The sequence below is a fragment of the Pectinophora gossypiella genome, chromosome 25, assembly GCF_024362695.1.
Source record: "Pectinophora gossypiella chromosome 25, ilPecGoss1.1, whole genome shotgun sequence".
Classification (NCBI taxonomy): Eukaryota; Metazoa; Arthropoda; class Insecta; order Lepidoptera; family Gelechiidae; genus Pectinophora; species Pectinophora gossypiella.
Genome location: NC_065428.1, coordinates 3,481,264 through 3,502,670, shown reverse-complemented (window position 1 = coordinate 3,502,670; position 21,407 = coordinate 3,481,264). Strand labels below are relative to the sequence as shown.

Here is a 21,407-nt window from a genome sequence, read left to right as displayed (position 1 = left end):
GACACGTGCTTAGCACGGGCCGCGGCGCTGGTATTATGGGAGACCTATCGAACTATATATTATTCTGAATTAAGCAGCCGGTATAAAATGCATTTTATCGTTACATAACGATATGTTTATATTAAGTACCTGTTTAACCTTAATATATAGTCTACCGAATGACATCTCCTTAACATAACTAATAATAATATATTCTGTGTCGGTTCGTTTGTAACCAAATACGGGTTGACGAGTGAATAGTTAGTTAACTAGTTATTTTAACTAACCGGTTATTTTGAAGTGAGTGTTTATTTGCTTTTAAACGCTTGTTAAGATAACTGCGGTTTAATGAGATCGTTTCTATCTGTTTTCGGGTTATAATTTATTATTCTGTATTAAAATATAAGATAAATATACTTTATGAAGCACGAAGAACACCAGGTTTTCTTCTATCGTGTGGGTTGTGAGGTGGATTACCAACCTCATCAACCCTCGTGTCAGGGTTACTATAGAGCCGCCAAAGGCCCCTGACATGATTCATGTAACGACTACGTATTTGCATCAGTAAGTAGTAACCGGGACCAACGGCTTAACGTGCCATCCGAAGCACGGATCATCTTACTTTCGGACAATCAGGAGATCAGCCTGTAATGTCCTATCTAAACTAGGGATCACAGAGTGATTTTTGTGATATGTCCCAAACCAGGATTCGAACCCGGGACCTCCAGATCGTGAGCACAGCGCTCAACCACTGGACCACGGAGGCCGTTTTAACACCAGGTGATATGTTAGTTATCTTTCACAACCAGCTCAAGCTCAGCTCAGCTCAAGTCGTATCAAAAGCGCCTGCAGAACGTATCCTGATTACTTCTGGCACTGCCCATCCTATTAGGGATTAGGAGGCGTGATGTTGTACGATAAGCTGCAAAAGTCCAATCACTTTTTTGCAAAGTAATATATTAACTGGTTGCACTTAACCTCTCATATGCCGAGATACCAGACACAATAGATTTTACATTGTGTCTGGTCGAGATCCGCGTTCCGGCGTTCGAAAGGTTAAGACCTCCTGGTTACATGTCGTTTCTGTAATAGACCAAAAACACCTACAAAAACGTAAATTTTATAATTATGACAACTAATAGTTCATACGTTCACCATTGTTTACAAATAAGTTGCTGAGCGTGCTTCAAATGGGTCGTTGAGGAGCTCGGTGGTGCAGCGGTAAACGCGCTCGGTCATAGGATGGGTGACCACAAAAAAAGTTTTCATCTCGAGCTCCTCCGTGCTTCGGAAGGCACGTTAAGCCGTTAGTCCCGGCTGCATTAGCAGTTGTTAATAATCACCAATCCGCACTGGGCCCGCGTGGTGGTTTAAGGCCCGATCTCCCTATCCATCCATAGGGAAGGCCCGCGCCCCAGCAGTGGGGACGTTAATGGGCTGGTGATGAAGTCGCTGAGCTCAGTGACTGAACTTTTGCTCTATGATTGTACGTTGTTAATCTTTCTCATACAGTATTGAAGAGTCTAAACTACAATTTGACGATAAGTACTTTATTAAGTGATATATTATTGTAGGTATACACACCTACTTCTCGCTATGTTTAAGTCCCATGTAATAGGGGGCGAGCCTATAATAATAATAATAATATAATAATAAAATGTATTTATTGTTCCAACAACAAGAGATTATAGTATTTTATGCAACAGTTGTATAAGAAGGGTCAAAAAATGCGAGTGGCGTGAGTTGCGATGTGAGCCTTGGCGAACATCGCAATAAGAGACGCCACGAGCATTTTTTGACCTAGTTATACAACGTTGCATACAATACTTTTTCTACGACGACGTAATTTTGGTGTAGAATTCAATAGTTCTTCATCCATTTTTCCTTTTTATTTTATACTTTTTAGTGTTTTGAAACGAAACACAAAAATTTTCCAATTTATTTTCCAACGCGCGGGAAAATGGCGGCAAATGTATACTTTTTTTTTATAGTATATCTATGGCACCAAACAAAGTAAAGGTGCCAGTTTCCAGGTCAAAAAAAAAAAAACAACAACAATGCTTTTTTGGCGACATTATAGTACAGTTACACTTTGTAAACAATGCTTTTATAGGCCATAGAGCGTACACTTTTTCAAAGAGTTTAATTATGTATGTACTTATATTAGACTTTTTGGTTATTTAAATGCCAGATTAAAGTAGAGGAGTAGAAAAACAATTTTAAAGCACTGCTGGCACTTACAATAGGTACTACCTGTGCTATAAGTACCAGCTATCTTCCATTTGTACAGTATTATATTCATGGGTTGTGCGGAGTTCTAATACAATTGTTATCTATATATTTTTATACAATTTAACAATGAGGTGAAAAAAAGAAAAATAAAAAAAAATTTTTTTTTTTTATATAGCCTTGATATCAATTATTTATGATCCAAACATGAACAAACACAACATGAAAACATTCCAATCAAATCGTATATTGTATGATTTTGTTAACGGCCTCTGTGGTCCAGTGGTTGAGCGTTGGGCTCACGTTCCGGAGGTCCCGGCTTCGGGTCCTGATAGGACATATCACAAAAATCACTTTGTGATCCCTAGTTTGGTTACGACTTTACAGGCTGATCACCCCATTATCCGAAAGTAAGACGATCTGTACGTGGGAAGGCACGTCAAGCCATTGGTCCTACTACTACTTGCTGATGTAAGTACGTATTCGTTACATGAGTCATGTCAGGGGCCTTTCACGGCTCAATAGTAACCTTGACACCAGGGTTGATGAGGTTGTTAATCCACCTCACAACCCATACGATAGAAGTATGATTTTGTTTTGGGTACATAATTGGGTCGTGTACTAGGTTCAAGATAATTTATGAAATTCTGATTACTAAATAAAGACAGATCTACAACGAATGAAAAACATTATTTTTTTGTCTTCGTGACAAATTTATCAATTTATACAAAAAAAACCGTGATAAAAAGTCTTACATTTTATCACGTTTTTCTATGACGTCAGAGTATGTTTTTTTTTCATACAAATTCCATAGTAATTTCGTGTTTTGACGTTTAATAAAAAGCAACTGATTTGTCTAGTTGGAAACTGGCCTATTGGTGTTTAAATGTATTTAATTTAGCTTACGATCTTACTGAGACATCTTCACTCGTGTCAGTGTCCCTTGCGGGACGCGTCTTAATAGACAATTTAGTGGACTGGTACTGTAAGCAAATGTCTTGAGTAAATACAACGGTTTACGTCTAGAGACAGTAAGGAATCTTATATGTCGCAGTAATTCAAGCCGAGTAGTTAATGCCATCTGCGGCAAATCTACAAGAAGTCACGTCAAAAAAACGAAAAATGTATTAGAGTAGGATGGAAAGAATAAATTGGACAGAAAGGGTTACTAATGAGGAAGTGCTAGTAAGGGTAAAGGAGAAGAGGCAAATATTGAGGGTTATTGAGGACAGAAGAGGCAAGATAATTGGTCACTTAATAAGACATGACGAATTTATTAAAAACATCATAGAAGGAAAGCTACAAGGAAACAGAGGTCGAGAAAGGGACGGAGCTTACATGGAACTGATTGAAGTTTAGGAGAACGTCGTGTCTATAAGGAAGTGAAAGAATTGGCCTTTGAATCACATTGAAACACATAACACACACACACGCGTACCACTGATATACGTGAACTCGTCTGCCCCTACTACTTTAATTAATACGTGGTTAACTGTAATTAGCTTCACTAGATTATTACATAATATTATTGTAAAGTATTGTAAATGAGCTGTTGTTAACCTGAATAAATAAAAAAAAAAGAAAAAGAATGCCTTTGATAGACAAGAATGGAGAATGCTACACCGACAAGAGCGTGGATCTTAAAATTGATGAGGAATTCAAATTCAAGTATTCACAAATATCTTTATTACTGAATAACATAGTTACACTTTGAATCGTCATTTTTTACACAACGAACGTCTCAGCCGTCTAAAGCTTCTCACAACCTGTATAGCCGGGGAAAAGAAGCGGCAAGAGTAATCCCGGCACACGGCACAGAGACGTTCTTAAAAATAAAATTTAACTTACCAATCTTAGTAGTAGTCGTTATGTAGTTGTAAAAAATAGTAGTAAAAGTAGGTGGGTGTAAATTTGTAAAGCCTAGTGTAGGCTAGTTTCCAACTAGTCAAATCAGTTACTTTTTACTAAATGTCAAAACACGAAATTACTACGGAATTTGTATGAAAAGGCACTTTGTGATGTTATAGAAAAACGTGTTAAAATGTCGGAGTTTATTATTTCGTTTTTCTTGATTTGAGTAGGAATCTGCTCCGAGAGTAGGAGCTTACGTTTCATCATTCATCGTCATCACCTTTCATTACTAATTCATTAATCATCATCAAGAAGAAAAAAATAAGTACATAAAACGTGGCTGGCTGGGGATAGTTGTCTTTGCCTTGCCTTTCGGAGAAAATCAACACAAAAAAATGCTCGATTCCAGTGAGTTAATCCCTCAAGTCGAGGACGACTTTTCGGCAGGAACGGACACGGGACGGTTGCTTTCTTCATTGAATAATGTAAATAATCAATACGAATTGGTATTTTGTAGTTATTATATCGGCAAATTGAATAAACGAAGTGTACCTATTTATTTTCGCTTCGTGCCAACAAGCCGCTTCAGAACTCAAAAGTTTATGCGGATTTTTGAGTTTATTCGTTTGAGGTTCGGAGTAGGAATCTGCTCCGAGGGTAGGGGCTCACCTTTCATCATAAAAAATACATCATTTCATTATTCATCATCATAAAAAAATACATATTACATGGCTGTATGGGCATAGTTCCCTTTGCTTTGCCCTTCGGAGAAAAACAACCCAAAAAATGCTCGACCCAGTTAATCCCTCAAGTCGAGAACGTAAAAGTCAACTTGAAATACCAAAATCCTTAGGCCGAGTCGAGTGGAGTCAGTTTCCAGTTAACATCTTAGAATACTAGTGTGTGAATATGTATGTGTCACATGACTATCTCGCTCCCAAAACAACATATTGATCTTCACTATTGTTTATACGACTGATTGTCTGTTTGTCCTCAGATTGGACACGAGGGAAGGTGTGACGTCACATTGGTCCGACCCCCGCACCTTGGGGTCAAGGGCCACGTTTAGAGCTGACACCGAACCTGCTGTGTTAGTGCTTACAAAGTTAAGGTAAGACCAGGTTTTTTTTTTAATTTAATTGCTAGCTCATTCGGAAGGTTAATAAACTGTAGTAAATTGTAGTCGATTCCTGTTCAAGTAATAATAATAATAATAAGGGCCCATCCAGTGAGTGGCGAGTCACCGCCTGCTCATTTATCCATGTTTACCAACATTGGTCGAGCAGGCGCCATAGTCCCCCATAGCTCCAGTATCCCGGTCCACTAACCCCCAACCCAATAGCCCAGTTCCCTTTGTTCCCATAATCTGCAATAGTCTTACACGAACCGGGGATTGTCTTTGGGTGCACTCCCATAGTGCATACTGGGATAATCGCCGATTGGTGTCACACCACATTTAGATTAAACTGTCTTAAGGGGCCTCTACGTTTTGGCTTCGGCCCCACGCATGCCTTCCAAAAGTCCGGGCCTCCATAGGCCCGAGATATGAAAAAGACATACAATAATAATAATATAATATTTATAATTTATTTTAAGTTATACCTGTCATTTTCTTATCTGCCGAAATGTAAAGAGGCGGACGGAATTTTAGGCAGACATTTAAACAACCCTCTCAAAATTTTACATTGGCCAAGTTTTTTTTATAAAATATTGGTTTCTGTCAACGGGGCAATTCTGCCAGAGTCAAGGTTGAATAAAACACATGTTCAATGTATAGGAGATCCAGAAGTTTAGGCCAATTTTTGCGTAACCTAGGAACAAACAGACAAATACATGAGACATTGGCCAATAACCCGACGGAATAAAGTTGACAGCACACGTCATATAGGTTGTATACTAGGGAGGTGCCTATTTGACTCGCTCGCCGTATTTATTCATTCACTTATTCATTCTAAAATTAACAGCTGTTAATCATCCGTCCCTTTCCTTTTCGGCGGATAAGAAAATTATTGGTATAAATTAGAAAAATCTTAAATGGTGTGTACCAGAAACAGCACCATTATCTAACTAAATATAACATTAAGTAATTAGGTAACAAAATTATAAAGTACAGAATTATATAACACAGCTGTTTATAATACTACATATGTATAACTTAGTAACAAATTTAGAAAAACTTAATAAGTGGTCCAGTGGTTGAGCGTTGGGCTCACGATCCGGAGGTCCCGGGTTCGAATCCCGGTGGGGACATACCATAAAAATCACTTTGTGATACCTAGTTTGGTTGGGACATTACAGGCTGATCACCTGATTGTCCGAAAGTAAGGCGATCCGTGCTTCGGAAGGCACGTTAAGCCGTTGGTCCCGGTTACTACTTACTGATGTAAGTACATAGTCGTTACATGAGTCATGTCAGGGGCGTTTGGCGGCTCAATAGTAACCCTGACACCAGGGTTGATGCGGTTGATAACCCACCTCACAACCCACACAATAGAAGAAGAAGAATTAATAGCGGTATTTCAGCTTAATATTTCACTAATTACGAATGAATTAAGGACGTTAACTGTAATATGAACTCTTGCTAAAGGGTGTTTTGGTTAATCCGATATTTTGAAAGCCTTATTAATGTAGTATTAAAGCCTATTGGATTCTGTATTACAACACTGGTGTCTTCTGACAGCTGCTGTTCGAGTGTCAGCGATACGCGATGTATATAGTACCAACGTAACTAAATCATCAGCCCATTAACGTCCCCACTGCTGGGGCACGGGCCTTCCCTATGGATGGATAAGGAGATCGGGCCTTAAACCATCACGCGGGCCCAGTGCGGATTGATGGTTATTAACGACTGCTAATGCAGCCGGGACCAACCGCTTCACGTGCCTTCCGAAGCACGGAGGAGCTCGAGATGAAAACTTTTTTTTTCTGGTCACCCATTCTATGACCGGCCTTTGCGAATGTTGCTTAACTTCAACAATTGCAGACCGAGCGCGTTTTACTGCGGCGCCACCGAGCTCCTCATAAGTAACTAAATAACATAACAGCATCTGTGATCCAGTGGTTGAGCGTCGGGTTCACGATCCAGCGGTCCCGGGTTTGAATCGCCGTGGGGACACATCGCAAAAATCACTTTGTGATTAGTTTGGTTGGGGCATTACTGGCTGATCACCAGATTATCCGAAAGTAAGATGATCGTAAGAAGTAAGATGGTTACTACTTACTGATGTAAGCATGTAGTCGTTACATGAGCCATGTTAGGGGCCTGTTGCGGCTCAATAATAACCGTGACACCAGGGTGGATGAGGTTGGTACTCCACCTCACAACCCACAAGATAGAAGAAGAAAGATCATAGTGTTAGACGGAACAATATCGACTGAGTAGGAATATTACTAGGTTAGGGAAAAGCAAAGCTAAGGTAATTATAATAAACTATAAAGTGAAACGAGTATCCTAGGCGGTAAATCAATCACAGTCGATGTTTTAAAGTAGGTTCACTACTAAAACATTAACCGGGATGATATTAACTACATAAACTTTTGACCTCATCTCCGCACTCTATGTGTCCAGTTAAGCAAGAAAGGATTATCCCATCGTTACTAAGTCCATTAAATTGCAAAATAATTAACAGCACTAGCTTAAATGTTAATTGAAATCTGCTATAAAATGATAATAACCATTTGCATATCTTCCAATTAAAGCTTTAATACATTCATTACACGAACCTAGAAGCTTAACAGGGATTAGCTTAAATATCTCGTTAAAATGCAACCTATTCAAATAAGCACAGGAAATATATCTACTGAGCAAATTGTAAATATTCTACGCTATAATTTTCACATTATTGCAGGTTTAAATGGTTAAACTGTAGGAGTAAAGGGAAATATAGAATCTGTTAGCTGGTGCGAGTAGCATTCGCGACATGTTATAAAAGTCGACTAAGAGAGGCCCCCCCCACGCACACACACACACACACTAGCGTCTTTCGAACGTCGACGTCGCGCCAGCGTCAGCGCAACGTCTACGCGACGCCCGCGCCGCGCACGCTTGGCGTTCGGCGGCCGGACAGCGCTGACGTCACGTCGCCGCGGCGTCGATTCTCGAAAGACGCTAGTATGGGTAGTCTTTAAGGGTTTATTTGCACTCCATCATGACGGACCATCAACACGATCGACTGATTATAGTTTTTATAGCACTGACCCGTGCTTAGGGAAACTGATAAAGAGAACATTCTTAAAAAATCTGACTCGGACGGGATTTGAACCGAGCTCTTGTCAAGCCGAGAGGAGCGTGTTAACCATTACAGCACCGTGTCCTCCACCTTCTATCGTGTGGGTTGTGAGGTGGAGTGATGATGCGATCCAGCCGATTTCGGCTACGGCGACTGCTTCAACTCCGACGTTCATGTGCTCGCATGTGGCTTATATAGCCAATCTTATTGGAAAAGATCCTCGCACATAGTGGGCATGTGAGTACACCATTTAAATATGCATAATTGATCGCCGTAGGCGGTCGGGCTTTCAATTCATCGCGCTTGGCGTCAAGCTCTAAGCGCCGTCGATGTTCAAATTCATAAACTTTGGTGTGAACCAAAGCTCTCCATTCCGGGCGATTAGCAGCTAGATTTTCCCACTGACATGGCTCAATGCCGCACTTTTTCATGTGCCGCTTTAGCACGTCTTTGTACCTAAGGAGTTGTCCGCCATGCTTGCGCTAACCTCATCAACCCTGGTCAGGGTTATAATTCAGCCGCCAAAGGCCCCTGACATGGCTCATGTAACGACTACTTACATCTACTAAGTAGTTACCGGGACTAACGGCTTAACGTGCCTTCCGAAGCACGGATTAAAAATTCAAATTCAAATATTTATTGCACTCCATTATCTCACTTTCAGACAATCAGGTGATCAGCTTGTGTGTCTGTGTCCTCCTCCTGTCCATGCGAATTCGATATACTCGTATATATCGTGAATAAGCCTCACCGTCGCCATATATCTAGAATTTTCAGTACTAATATTACTTACACCAACAAGTCTACAGTTACATTTAGATTTAAACTTTTCGTAAATATGACACCTTTGCTATTTTTAAATGATTTTTATTACCTGTGCTTGATCCCGGCCTAGTCAACATTTTTTTTCCGATTTAATTTCTATTTACGATAAACTTCCCTTGTACATTACATTTCCTCAAATCTTGTAGCTCTGCTCACCTTATTAAAGATTACGGGCGTGATAAATTTATCGATGTTTGCTACTATGTTTACATTATTAATGTAGGTTTAAAGTTTAAACTGTTCTCAGAGTAGAAACGATAACAATATTGAGACGTCGTATAAATTTGACATATGGAAGGCGTTCGATTGCCCACACATCGACGTCTACGAATAAATTACTTCACTTTATACTACACAAACCTCAATTCACACGATACAACCGACTTTTAACCTTTACAAAGTATATGCAGACCAATAAAAGCAAATTGCCTGTCACTGGTTGTCGATTGCATAGTATAACTTCAAGTGTATCGCAAGGTAGCAATATGGGCCCGCTATTAGATGTTATATATTCCTATTGGTAATCGACTGTCCATTAGAGAAAGTTATATACGATATAGGCGCTCTGATCTCTTGGCGATCTCTGTAATTTCTGCTTTATACTTACCTGTTTACTGGGAAGTTATTCGGTTGAAACCATGTGTATAATTTATTTTAGTGCAGTTGAGTATATTATATTTGTTTTCAATCAAAATAATATAAAATGAGAAACAGATTGTGACAGACATATGAACACATGGCCAAAACTTCTGGGACAAGAAAGATCGTTTAAATAAAGCTTTTGTAACATGACATGAACAATTGCTTACCGGAACGTTTAGTAATCGACATTGGCTTCAGCTTAATCGATGTTATAATAATATTAAGTTCGTAACACAATAGAATGTCTGTTTTCAATAAGTACTTCTACAAACAATTCTCAAATAACGTCTGGTTCACACATGTCAACTATTTCTATGAAAAGAAAGACGGCTTTTGTAGAAATAAGAGTTTACCAAATGTCTTGGGTTACACAGATGGGAATTAGGGCAAGTAATTTGAGCCTACCAATATGTCTTGATTGTGAAATGTCTATTACTTAGCGTACCGCTTTGTGTTTCGTGCGTGTCTCTAGTTTATTATTGTTTATTGTCGTTATAAATTACTTGTTCTGTGTATTGTATTGTATTGTATTAGGTTTCATTACTTAAGTAGTGTATTACAAAGACAGTAATCTCTAGACATCTGGGCGTGCCAAAAGTATTTGAAAGAGAACCAAATGGAAAATTATAATAATAAAAATGTCGGCTATAAATTATGCTCATTTCAACCACATATTATTATAATTACATTTCTATTCATTAATTTGATTCGGGAGCGCGCGCACGCAACCGGTTAACACAGAAAACTGACTACTACTACTTATAGCTCAAATACCGATATCATCATCTCCCTAGTGTTATCCCGTTTTCCCGGGGTCCGCTTGTCAAAATACAGGGTGTTAGTGATATCGTAACGAAAACTTTGAAGGATGATTCAGACCATGATTCTGAGTTGATATCAAGCGGAATTTTCCGTCGCAAAAGTATGGAACAGAAAATTCAGAATCATGGCCTGAATCATCCCCCTCAGTATTCGTTACGATGTCACTAACACACTGTATAATATTTTACTGTAATATTTTTTGTTCTAGCAATGTTTACAGACTTACGCCATGGGCTTTGCCGACATGGCATGTTTTTCTTGTCTTTCTTAACTATGTACATGATTTCTTAGTTTTATCCAATACTGTCCGCTTTATCACCATCTCGAAGGAGTTTTATTTACACCGGAGCTAACACCACCGCCAACATTGTCTGCGATGACCCTTAGATTTTCATGTGTTCTCGCATATAATTTGATTTGATTTGATGCGATCATAATTAGTAATGTTATTTTTTTTGTTTTGTTCCAGACCGGAGGATAGCGGCCAGTATCGTTGCAGGGTAGATTTCATCAAGTCACCTACTAAGAACACAAGGCTCAATCTCACTGTACTAAGTAAGCATTAAAGCCTCTCTTCCTCTCTCGTGTGGGTTGAGTAGATTACCAACCTCATCAACCCTAGTGTCAGGGTTACTATTGAGCCGCCAAAGGCCCCTGACATGACTCATTTAACAACTAATTACTTACATCAGTCTGTAGTAACCGGGGCCAACGGCTTAAAGTGCCTTCCGAAGCATGAATCATCAATCAATCAATAATACTTTATTGCACAAGAACATATATAAAGGACATAAACATACGAATAAAACATAAGCACAATAGGCGGCCTTATTGCTAAACAGCAATTTCTGACAATCGTCTTTTCTGCATCGTACTTTCGGACAATTAGTTGATGAGCCTGTAACGTCCTAACCAAAGTAGGGATCACAAAGTAAGTTTGTGACATTGTTGCTACTCCACTTCACCACCCACACGATAGAAGATTTCTTTTTTGTCCATCTATAATTACGACTATCAACTCATAAAAAAACTTTTCTCTTCGCAGTACCACCAGAAAGGCTGATTATCCTAAACCAGGAAGGCAACGAGATTCAAGGCGGCATTCTTGGACCTTATGACGAGGGCGCTGATGTCAATTTGACTTGCATCGCTGTTGGAGGTAAGATATTTATTACTTTTTTTTTAATTAAGATGGGTTTGCTCTTGACTTCATTCTTCCACGAGGAGAAGAAGAAATCGACGGTGGAACGAGCTTACACAGAAAGGCACTGGCACTCTCACACACGCGACGGAACGCAGCAAGCTACTTTGCGCCGGACTTTAGTGAGAGGGTGGTCGCAAGCCAGGCGGTCCCTTACGGGCCCTACCACTCTACAGGGGGGATCATTCAGTCGTCATCACTAACTGGGGGGGAGTCAAGTATACCGGTAGGTAAATATTGGGTACAATAGTATTATTATTTTTTTTATATTATTCTTTATTGTGAAGGAAGCAAGAGAAGTAGGTGCGTCAGGATTGAAGTAGATGGAATTCCAACGTCCCTGCTTACCCTATTAGGAAACAGGTGTGAATTTACATCATGTATGTGCTATATTGCGTACATTGAGCAAATTGTAGATGTCCTTGGAAAACTTATAATGCGTTACCATTTACTCTTTCGGAGTTACCATTGTCAATATTGAAAAATAAATTTAAAAAAAATCTTGTTCACCATACCTTTTATTCAGAGAACGAATATTTAAATTTAAAGTCACAACCATTTATTTAATTTAAGGGCAATTGTTGTACTTTTGTGTTTTTTATGTATTTAAAATATCAATTGTTGTTTTTTTAAGACAGATTTATTTAATTTTAAAACACATAATAACGGGTTCTTACCGCGTTTGCGTTCGGGAGTCTCATATTATTATAATATATATAGCTACTAACCCACTGACTGACTCACTCACTGACTCACTGACAGGGTTGTTCTCCCAGAAGGAGCGTCGGGGGGTCAAAATGATGTATGGGGGATGTGATCCAAATTTTCCGATGAGTATGGGAAAACTTTCAGATCTTGGAAAACTGCTCCGCATCAGGGAGACACCCAACAGTCTGGCGAAACTATCGCACCTGGAACGATTCTTTTTTCACAAAACCTATTTAAATCTTGGTCAAATTCTATTGTGGGTGAAAAAAAAACAAAATGGCGAAGATGGCCGCCATACAAAATTTTGTTTTTCCAGAAAATGTCTCGGGGGCAAAAACAATGTATGGGGGCGTAATCGGAAGGTCATGTTGAGTATGTAAAAGCTTCTTGATCTTCAGAAACTGCTCCGCATCAGGGAGACACCCTACGGCCTGGCCAAATTATCGCACCCGGAACGATTATTTTTTCACAGAACCTATTTAAATCTTGGTCAAATTCTATAGTGAGTGAAAAAAAAACAAAATGGCGGAAAAACAAGATGGCCGCCATACAAAATTTTGTTTTTCCAGAAAATGTCTCGGTGGTAAAAATTATGTATGGGGATGTAATCGGAACGTCTTGTTGAGTATCGATATACTTCTCGATCTTTGAAAGCTGCTCCGCATCAGAGCGGCACCCTCTCGCCTGGCAAAACTATCGTACCTAAACCAATTTTTCTTTCACCAAATCTATTTAAATCTTGGTCAAATTCTATCGCCGATATAAAAAAATCAAAATGGCTGAAAAACAAGATGGCCGCCATACAAAATTTTGATTTTTTTTTAAAAATGTCTTAGAGGTATAAACAATGTATGGACGTGTAATCGGAATGTCATGTTGAGTATGAAAGTACTTCTCGATTTTCGAAATCTGCTCCGCGTCAGGGAGACACCCTACGGCCTGGCGAAATTATCGCACCTGGAACTTTTTTGTTTTCGCGAAACCTATTTAAATCTTGGGCAAATTTTATCGCCGGTAAAAAAAACAAAATGGCCGCAAAACAAGATGGCCGCCATATAAATTTTTGTTTTTCCAGAAAATGTCTCGGGTGTAAAAATTATGTATAGGGGTGTGATCGGAACGTCATCTTGGAAAACTGCTCCGCATCAGGGAGATACCCTACGGCCTGGCAAAACTATAGCACCTGGAACGATTCTTTTTTCACGAGACCTATTTAAGTCTTGGTCAAATTCTATCGCGGTAAAAAAAATGGCGGGAAAACAAGACACGCGAGCAGCTTGCTGCGAGCGAACCACGCGACATCTAGTTATTATTATAATATATATAGCTACAAACCCATGTACCTATTGACTGACTGACTGACTGACTCACTGACAGGGTTGTTCTCCCAGAAGAAGCGTCGGAGGGTCAAAATGATGTATTGGGGGTGTGATCAAGATCTTCCGATGAGTATGGGAAAACTTCCAGATCTTGGAAAACTGCTCCGCATCAGGGAGACACCCTACAGTCTGGCGCAACTATTATACCTGGATCAAATTTTTTTTCGCAAAACCTATTTAAATCTTGGTCAAATTCTATCGTGGGTGAAAAAAAATCCAAATGGCGGAAAAACAAGATGGCCGCCATACAAAAGTTTGTTTTTCCAGAAAATGTTTCGTTGGTAAAAATTGTGTATGGGAGTGTAATCGGAACGTCTTGTTGAGTATGGAAATACTGCTAGATCTTCGAAAACTGCTCCGCATCAGGGAGACACCCTACTGCCTGGCAAAACTATAGCACCTAGAACTTTTTGGTTTTCACAAGACATATTTAAACCTTGGTCAAATTCAAGTGGCAGTGAAAAAAAATCAAAATGGCGGAAAAACAAGATGGCCGCCATACAAAATTTTCGTTTTTCTCGAAAATGCCTCGGGGTGAATGTGATGTAAGAGTGATGAGATCAAAATGTCATATTGAGTATGGAAATACTTCCCGACCTTCAAAAACTGCTCCTCATCAGGGCGGCACCCTACGGCCTGGGAAAACTATCGCACCTGGAACGATTCTTTTTTCACCAAACCTAATAAAATCTTGGTCAAATTTTATCGCCGGTAAAAAAAAATCAAAATGGCCGAAAAACAAGATGGCCGCCATACAAATTTTTGTTTTTACAGAAAATGTCTCGGATGTAAAAACGATGTATAGGGTTGTTATGGGAACGTCTTGCTGAGTATGTAAATACTTCCTGATCTTCAGAAACTGCTCCGCATCAGGGAGACACCCTACGGCCTGGTGAAACTATCGCACCTGGAACTTTTTAGTTTTCACAATACCTATTTAAATCTTGGTCAAATTCAATCGCCGGTGAAAAAAAATCAAAATGGCGGAAAAACAAGATGGCCGCCATACAAAATTTTATTTTTCCAGAAAATGTCTCGTGAGTAAAAACTGTGTATGGGGGTGTAATCGGAACGTATTGTTGAGTATGGAAATACTTCTCGATCTTGAAAACCTGCTCCGCATCAGGGAGACACCCTACGGCCTGACAAAACTATCGCACCTGGAACGATTGTTTTTTCACAAAACCTATTTAAATCTTGGTCAAATCTATTCTCTGGTGGTAAAATATCAAAATGGCGGAAAAACAAGATGGCCGCCATACAAAATTTTGTTTTTCCAGAAAATGTCTGAGAGGTAAGATTGATGTATAGGGGTGTGATCGGAACGTCATCTAGAGTACGAGTATACTTCAAGGTTTTCAAAAACTGCTCCGCATCAGGGAGAGACCCTACGGCCTGGCGCAACTATCGCACCTCGAACGATTCTTTCTTCACAAGACCTATTTAAATCTTGGTCAAATTCTATCGCGGTAAAAAAATGGCGGGAAAACAAGACACGCGAGCAGCTTGCTGCGAGCGAATCACGCGAAATCTAGTTATATTATATATAGCTACAAACCCACTGACTGACTGACTGACTGACAGGGTTGTTCTCCCAGAAGGAGTGTCGGGGGGTCAAAATGATGTATGGGGAGTGTGATCGGGACCTCCCGATGAGTATGGGAAAACTTCCAGATCTTGGAAAACTGCTCCGCATCAGGGAGACACCCTACAGTCTGGCGCAACTATTATAGCTGGATCAATTTTTTTTTCACAAAACCTACTTAAATCTTGGTCAAATTTTATCGCCGGTAAAAAAAAAACAAAATGGCCGAAAAACAAGATGGCCGCCATACAAAAGTTTGTTTTTCTAGAAAATGATTCGTTGGTAAAAACTGTGTATGGGGATGTCATCGGAACGTCAACTTTAATATAGAATAACTTCTAGATCTTTGAAATCTGCTCCGCATCAGGGAGACACCCTACGGCCTGGAAAAACTATCACACCTGGAACTATTCTTTTTCCACTAAACCTATTTAAATCTTGGTCAAATTTTATCGCCGGTGAAAAAAAAACAAAATGGCGGAAAAACAAGATGGCCGCCATACAAAATTTTCGTTTTTCCCGAAAATGCCTCGAAGGTAAAAATTATGTATATGGATGTGATCGGATCGTCATGTTGAGTATTTCAATACTGCTCGATCTTGAAAAACTGCTCCGCATCAGGGAGACACCCTACGGCCTGGCAAAACTATAATACCTGGAGCAATATTTTTTTCACGTAACCTATTTAAATCTTGGTCAAATATTATCGCCGGTGTGATCGGAACGTCATCTTGGAAAACTGCTCCGCATCAGGGAGACACTCTACGGCCTGGCAAAACTATAGCACCTAGAACTTTTTTGATTTCACGAGGCCTATTTAAGTCTTGGTCAAATTTTATCGCCGGTGAAAAAAAAAGAAAATGGCCGAAAAACAAGATGGCCGCCATACAAAATTTTGTTTTTCCAGAAAATGTATCGGGTGTAAAAAATATGTATAGGGGTGTGAACGGAACGTCATCTTGGAAAACTGCTCCGCATCAGGGAGACACCCTACGGCCTGGCAAAACTATAGCACCTAGAACTTTTTTGATTTCACGAGACCTATTCAAGTCTTGGTCAAATTCTATCGCGGTAAAAAAATGGCGGGAAAACAAGACACGCGAGCAGCTTGCTGCGAGCGAACCACGCGACATCTAGTCCCTATTTTAAACGCGGTAAGAACCCGTTATTATGTGTTTTAATTATGATAATAACCGCGTAAACTTAAAACAGATTTATTAAAGATTAGATTTAAAGCATTTTCCTATAATTATAAATTATTTAATATTAATATTCACACGCTATATGCTTGAGTGGACTTTTTTATAACAGTATATATTTAAGATCTTTTGTACCACTCTAGAGCGAATACATTTTATTTCATTTCATTTAGCAAAGGTTTAGTACGATTCACTCTGGCGTGCGTGTATGAAACGTGTCACGATCGAAGCAAATGGAATTCCATAGTCTCTGCTTACCCCGGTGGGAAATAGGCGTGAGTTTATGCATGTATACATGTACATATTGCGAAAGTGTGAATATTAGAATCCGTACTTCCCCAAACACTTCCCTACCCGCACTAGTGCAGCGTGGTGGACTAAGAGACTTGTGCCGAACAGTGGAACGTATACAGGCTATGTTATGTGCTAATATTTAAGCATTTTATAATTTATCTTCGACCCTTACAGATACCCTATTTAGTTCGTACTTTAGTACTAATGGACTAACAAACAGTCGTACATATTTGTGTGCCTATCCAGAATGGAATATCAGCGGTGGAAAACAATCTGGATCCTACTCAAACCTACGAAAACAGTTTCCAAATAAGAATTCTGCGTTTCACGGAAATTCACGGAATGTGCAAGGTACTTTTCACACCGATTGTATGGAAACGAAGCCAGACTGCGAAGTTTTGTAGGTGTTAGTGTATCCTTTCTTTAGCTTCCTTCCTTCTTCTTTGCGAGTCGATGGCGATCGATGCTAAATTTTTGCTGACCAATAATAATAGACCACGCTTACGGCATTGTCAGTGGCTTCGTGAAGACCTTTAAAAGTGCAGGTGTTAGTGCAATTAGGACAGGACAAAAGGTGAGCCATAGTTTGTGGTGATGAAAAAAAAATGAAAAATGTTTTTTTTCTTTTACAATAAAGCCTTAACTACTGGTGGATTCGATTGTTGAAGTTAAGCAACTTTCGCAAAGGCCGGTCATAGGATGGGTGACCACAAAAAAAAAGTTTTCATCTCGAGCTCCTCCGTGCTTCGGAAGGCACGTTAAACCGTTGGTCCCGGCTGCATTAGCAGTCGTTAATAACCACCAATCCGCACTGGGCCCGCGTGGCGGTTTAAGGCCCGATCTCCCTATCCATCCATAGGGAAAGCCCGTGCCCCAGCAGTGGGGACCTTAATGGGCTGGTGATGATGATGACTGGTGGATTGGGGTCACCATTTAAGCGACATAGCCTGTGTTTGGAGGCCCCGCTCTACCATTATTACAAATAAATTGTATGTAAATAAAGCAGTGTGGTAGGTTTAAAAAGAAGACAAGTACTACGGCATGCAGATAGAATATATATCAGCACACCCAGCCCTACGATGTATAAATCTTGGGATCAGTACATATTATTAGGACATAACAGGAATAGACGACTGGGTGTGCCGAGTATAACGCTAGGTAACATATTGTAACATTGGATAAGACGAAAAACTATTCTAATGAGTGAGATTGATTAGTAGGTGTCATGTGCATTGCACAGTATAGTGGTGATACTCCACACTCGCACTCATCGCAACCATCAACCAGGTATCCCCACCTGCAGAGGTTATCTTTCCGTGAACATAACGCATTCAGGATCCTGTTGGGGCTACCGTGGCGTTGCAGCGCGTCCGGGATGTTCGCGGAGGCGCACACGGATGACTTCTACGCTATTATGAGAAAACGATGCGCCTCCCTTCTTTTTCGGCTTCGCGCTAGCACCAACAGCCTTCTGAATGTGTTTAAATTATTGTATTGTATAACATAAGCTCACGACTATATCCCTATTGGGGTAGTCAGAGGTATACTTTAGTTACATAAACTGCCTTTATACGTCCCACTGCTAGGTACGGGCCTCTCCTTAATCAATCGGAGGGGATATGGAGCATACTCCACCACGCTGCTCAACTGCAGGTGGAGATGTTTTTTTACGGCTAATAGCCGAGACCAACGGCTTCACATGCCATCCGAAGCACGGAATCATCTTACTTTTTCGGACAATCAACCGCGCACTTAGTTTTATACATATATACGCAGTTGTCAAATTACAATATTGCTTTTAAGGTGAATTGCTTCAATGTGACCTATTGATCCCTTTAATAAAGTAACCACCTTACAAATAAAAAATAAACCAGGGATGAACGTGGGTTTAAGAATTGAATGATAATTGGATTTAATTTTGCTTGGCTGTAAAATTTTTATTTGTAAGGTGGTAAATGACTGCTTCTAAATTCAAACTCTACAGCTTCATTCTGTCTGAATAATGCTTTACCTCTCGTGCAAATTTTATTAAAATCACTTGTTAGGAAGGGAAACAAGCCGGTTGACCTATATCACACACATGTCAAGTTGTGGAGTATGTCTGATTCATAACAACAGAGATAGTGATGTAACTTTGCGGTACTAGTGACGTAACTATGGGAAAACTGGCAAAATGCCAAGGCCCTAAGACTTCGGCATATTTGAGATAATTGTCCGGCCAAGTAGTCTTATTTTAGTTTATTATTTATATAGTGGCCCCGAATCCTGCAGACACCGCCTAATTTTATTTTAAGTTATATCCGTCATTTTCATATCCGTCGAAAAGGAAAGGGACGGATGATTCACAGCTTTTAATTTTAGGAAGAATGAGTAAATGAATGAATAACCCGGGCGAATCAAAAGGTACGTCGCTGGTATGCAATCCGTTTGACGTGCTGTCTACTTAACTGTGTCGGGTTATTGACGGATGTAAAATTTTTAGACGGTTGGTTTAGATTTGTGCTTAAAATTGACGTGTGTTCCATAAATTTTATGCTTGTCGATTACCCGTCCCTTTCCTTTTCGGCGGATAAGAAAATGACAGATATAACTTAAAATAAAATTAGATGGTATTTACAGGAATTAGCACCAGTTTGTTTTCATTTACGTACGGTAAATGCTGTGTACGCATGTAATTGGCAAGCACACAGGGTGTTAGTGACATCGTAACAAATACTAACGGGGATGATTCAGAGTTTATATCAAGTGGAATTTTCCGTCGTTAAAGCATGGAAATGATTTTTTTTTTATTTTTAATATTGGACTTAAGTCCCTAAGGGGCCATTAACCGGGCACAAATCCTGAAAACCACGTAATAACTATGATCCAAATTATGAATTCAAACTCAAAAAAGTAGAATTCAGTTCAGCCTGAGCCGGATTTCGAACCAGATTTCTCCGCATAGGGTGGTTACGGTTTTAAACTGAATATGACTTGTAGTTTAATTCGTAAACGTTTTCAGAAGTGAGATGACGTGGGTTTGACCCCTGGGGGTGAGGGTTACCACACTTCGAGCACTCCATACTAACATTTCATTTGTACACAGACAAGTGCCGTGGGTGCAGCCAGATATACCGCGCGCAATTTCTTAAATAGATGCAGTAGTAAGGTCCGGGGTATAACATAAAACCCTTGCCCAGGGATATGGATGAAGACCTTATCGGTTGCAGAGGCGGAGATGGGAGCCATTGGTACAAAGAGAGTGTGTATGTGTATGCGTGTGTGTGTGTGTGTGTGTGTGTGTGTGTGTGTGTGTGTGTGGCCAAAGACGTGTTTGGGATTTTAAGGGGGTTTCATTCTTCGGCTAACCCTAATAAGTTCTATTTCATCTTGCTTGAATGAAAAATATACAATTTGTTCAGCTACTTCTCAACAAAAATATACATACGCCGGTATCAACCTCCGTGGTATAGTGGTTAGAGCGTTAGCCTCACTATCTGGAGATCCGAGTTCGATTCCCGATGGGGACATTGTCGAAATCATAACGATAAGAGCAACTAAATGAATGATTACTTCATGATATGGCCAAACGTTGGCAATCATATCGTAAAATTAGTATCATTATCCACCGGTAGTGGCGCTGGTGTCGATTATATTTAAAACTGGATTGATATTATATTCGATGAATCGATGTAATTGTACAATTTTCCATATAGTATGTAAGTAAAAAGTTTATTTTCTGTACAAAAAAGAATCCATAACAAAAGACATTTGGTTTGTGCATACAATTTTTGAGAAGAGGCTGGTGCATATGGATTAGGTAAATAATTTTGAACCTAAGAAATTAATCGACTAAGTATTTCTATTACACCACATACTATGGACACTACCTGCATTAACGACATGGCCAAACGTTGACGTTTCAACGATACGGTCAACTTAAGTTGGCTATTTCATGAAATGGCCAGCAAAAATTTAGTATCGATCGCCATCGACTCGCAAAGAAGAAGATGAAATGGTCGAACACATTATGAAATGTTCAATTCCAAGATCTGGCCACGACACCTATATTATATAATAAACTTTTTTTTCCTTTATGCTTCACCACAGTCGGATAACCTCAGTCACCGGAGGGGGGTTAATCTTCTCAAAAAGCATTCTATATTTAAACACCACAAAAGTACCTCCAGCAACGTGTGTATTCCCAAACTATTCCAATACCCGGGGTTACATCAAGTCCCGGAGTCCCGTATGAGTGTCCCGGGTATGTGACCTCGATCACACGTCATCCTTGTCTATCGGCGACTCACAGGCTCATTAATCAGTTCAGTGGAGTATGTCCAATTCACGCACACATGCTGGTGTGGAGTATGGCATGAGCTGAAGCTTTAAATTGACGAAAAAAAGATAGTACAACGTAACATAAGTTAAGAATAAGAATAAAATAAATTTATTGCCAGTAACAATTTACATTTTTCTGTAATT

The 21,407-nt window shown here is 39.7% G+C and overlaps 1 protein-coding gene and 1 long non-coding RNA gene across 3 annotated transcripts in view; one reads left to right on the top strand and one right to left on the bottom strand.

Moving 5' to 3' along the window:
• LOC126378245 (uncharacterized) overlaps positions 1-21,407 on the bottom strand; it is a 380,400-nt gene that overhangs the window by 259,177 nt on the left and 99,816 nt on the right. The window lies entirely within an intron of this gene.
• Positions 1-21,407, top strand: part of LOC126378048 (titin-like) — a 795,425-nt gene that overhangs the window by 699,144 nt on the left and 74,874 nt on the right. For both annotated transcript variants that reach the window (XM_050026148.1, XM_050026147.1), the window contains 3 exons: positions 5,057-5,170; positions 11,047-11,132; positions 11,623-11,736. In XM_050026148.1, the coding sequence (XP_049882105.1) occupies positions 5,057-5,170; positions 11,047-11,132; positions 11,623-11,736 (314 nt within the window). The remainder of the gene's footprint in view (positions 1-5,056; positions 5,171-11,046; positions 11,133-11,622; positions 11,737-21,407) is intronic.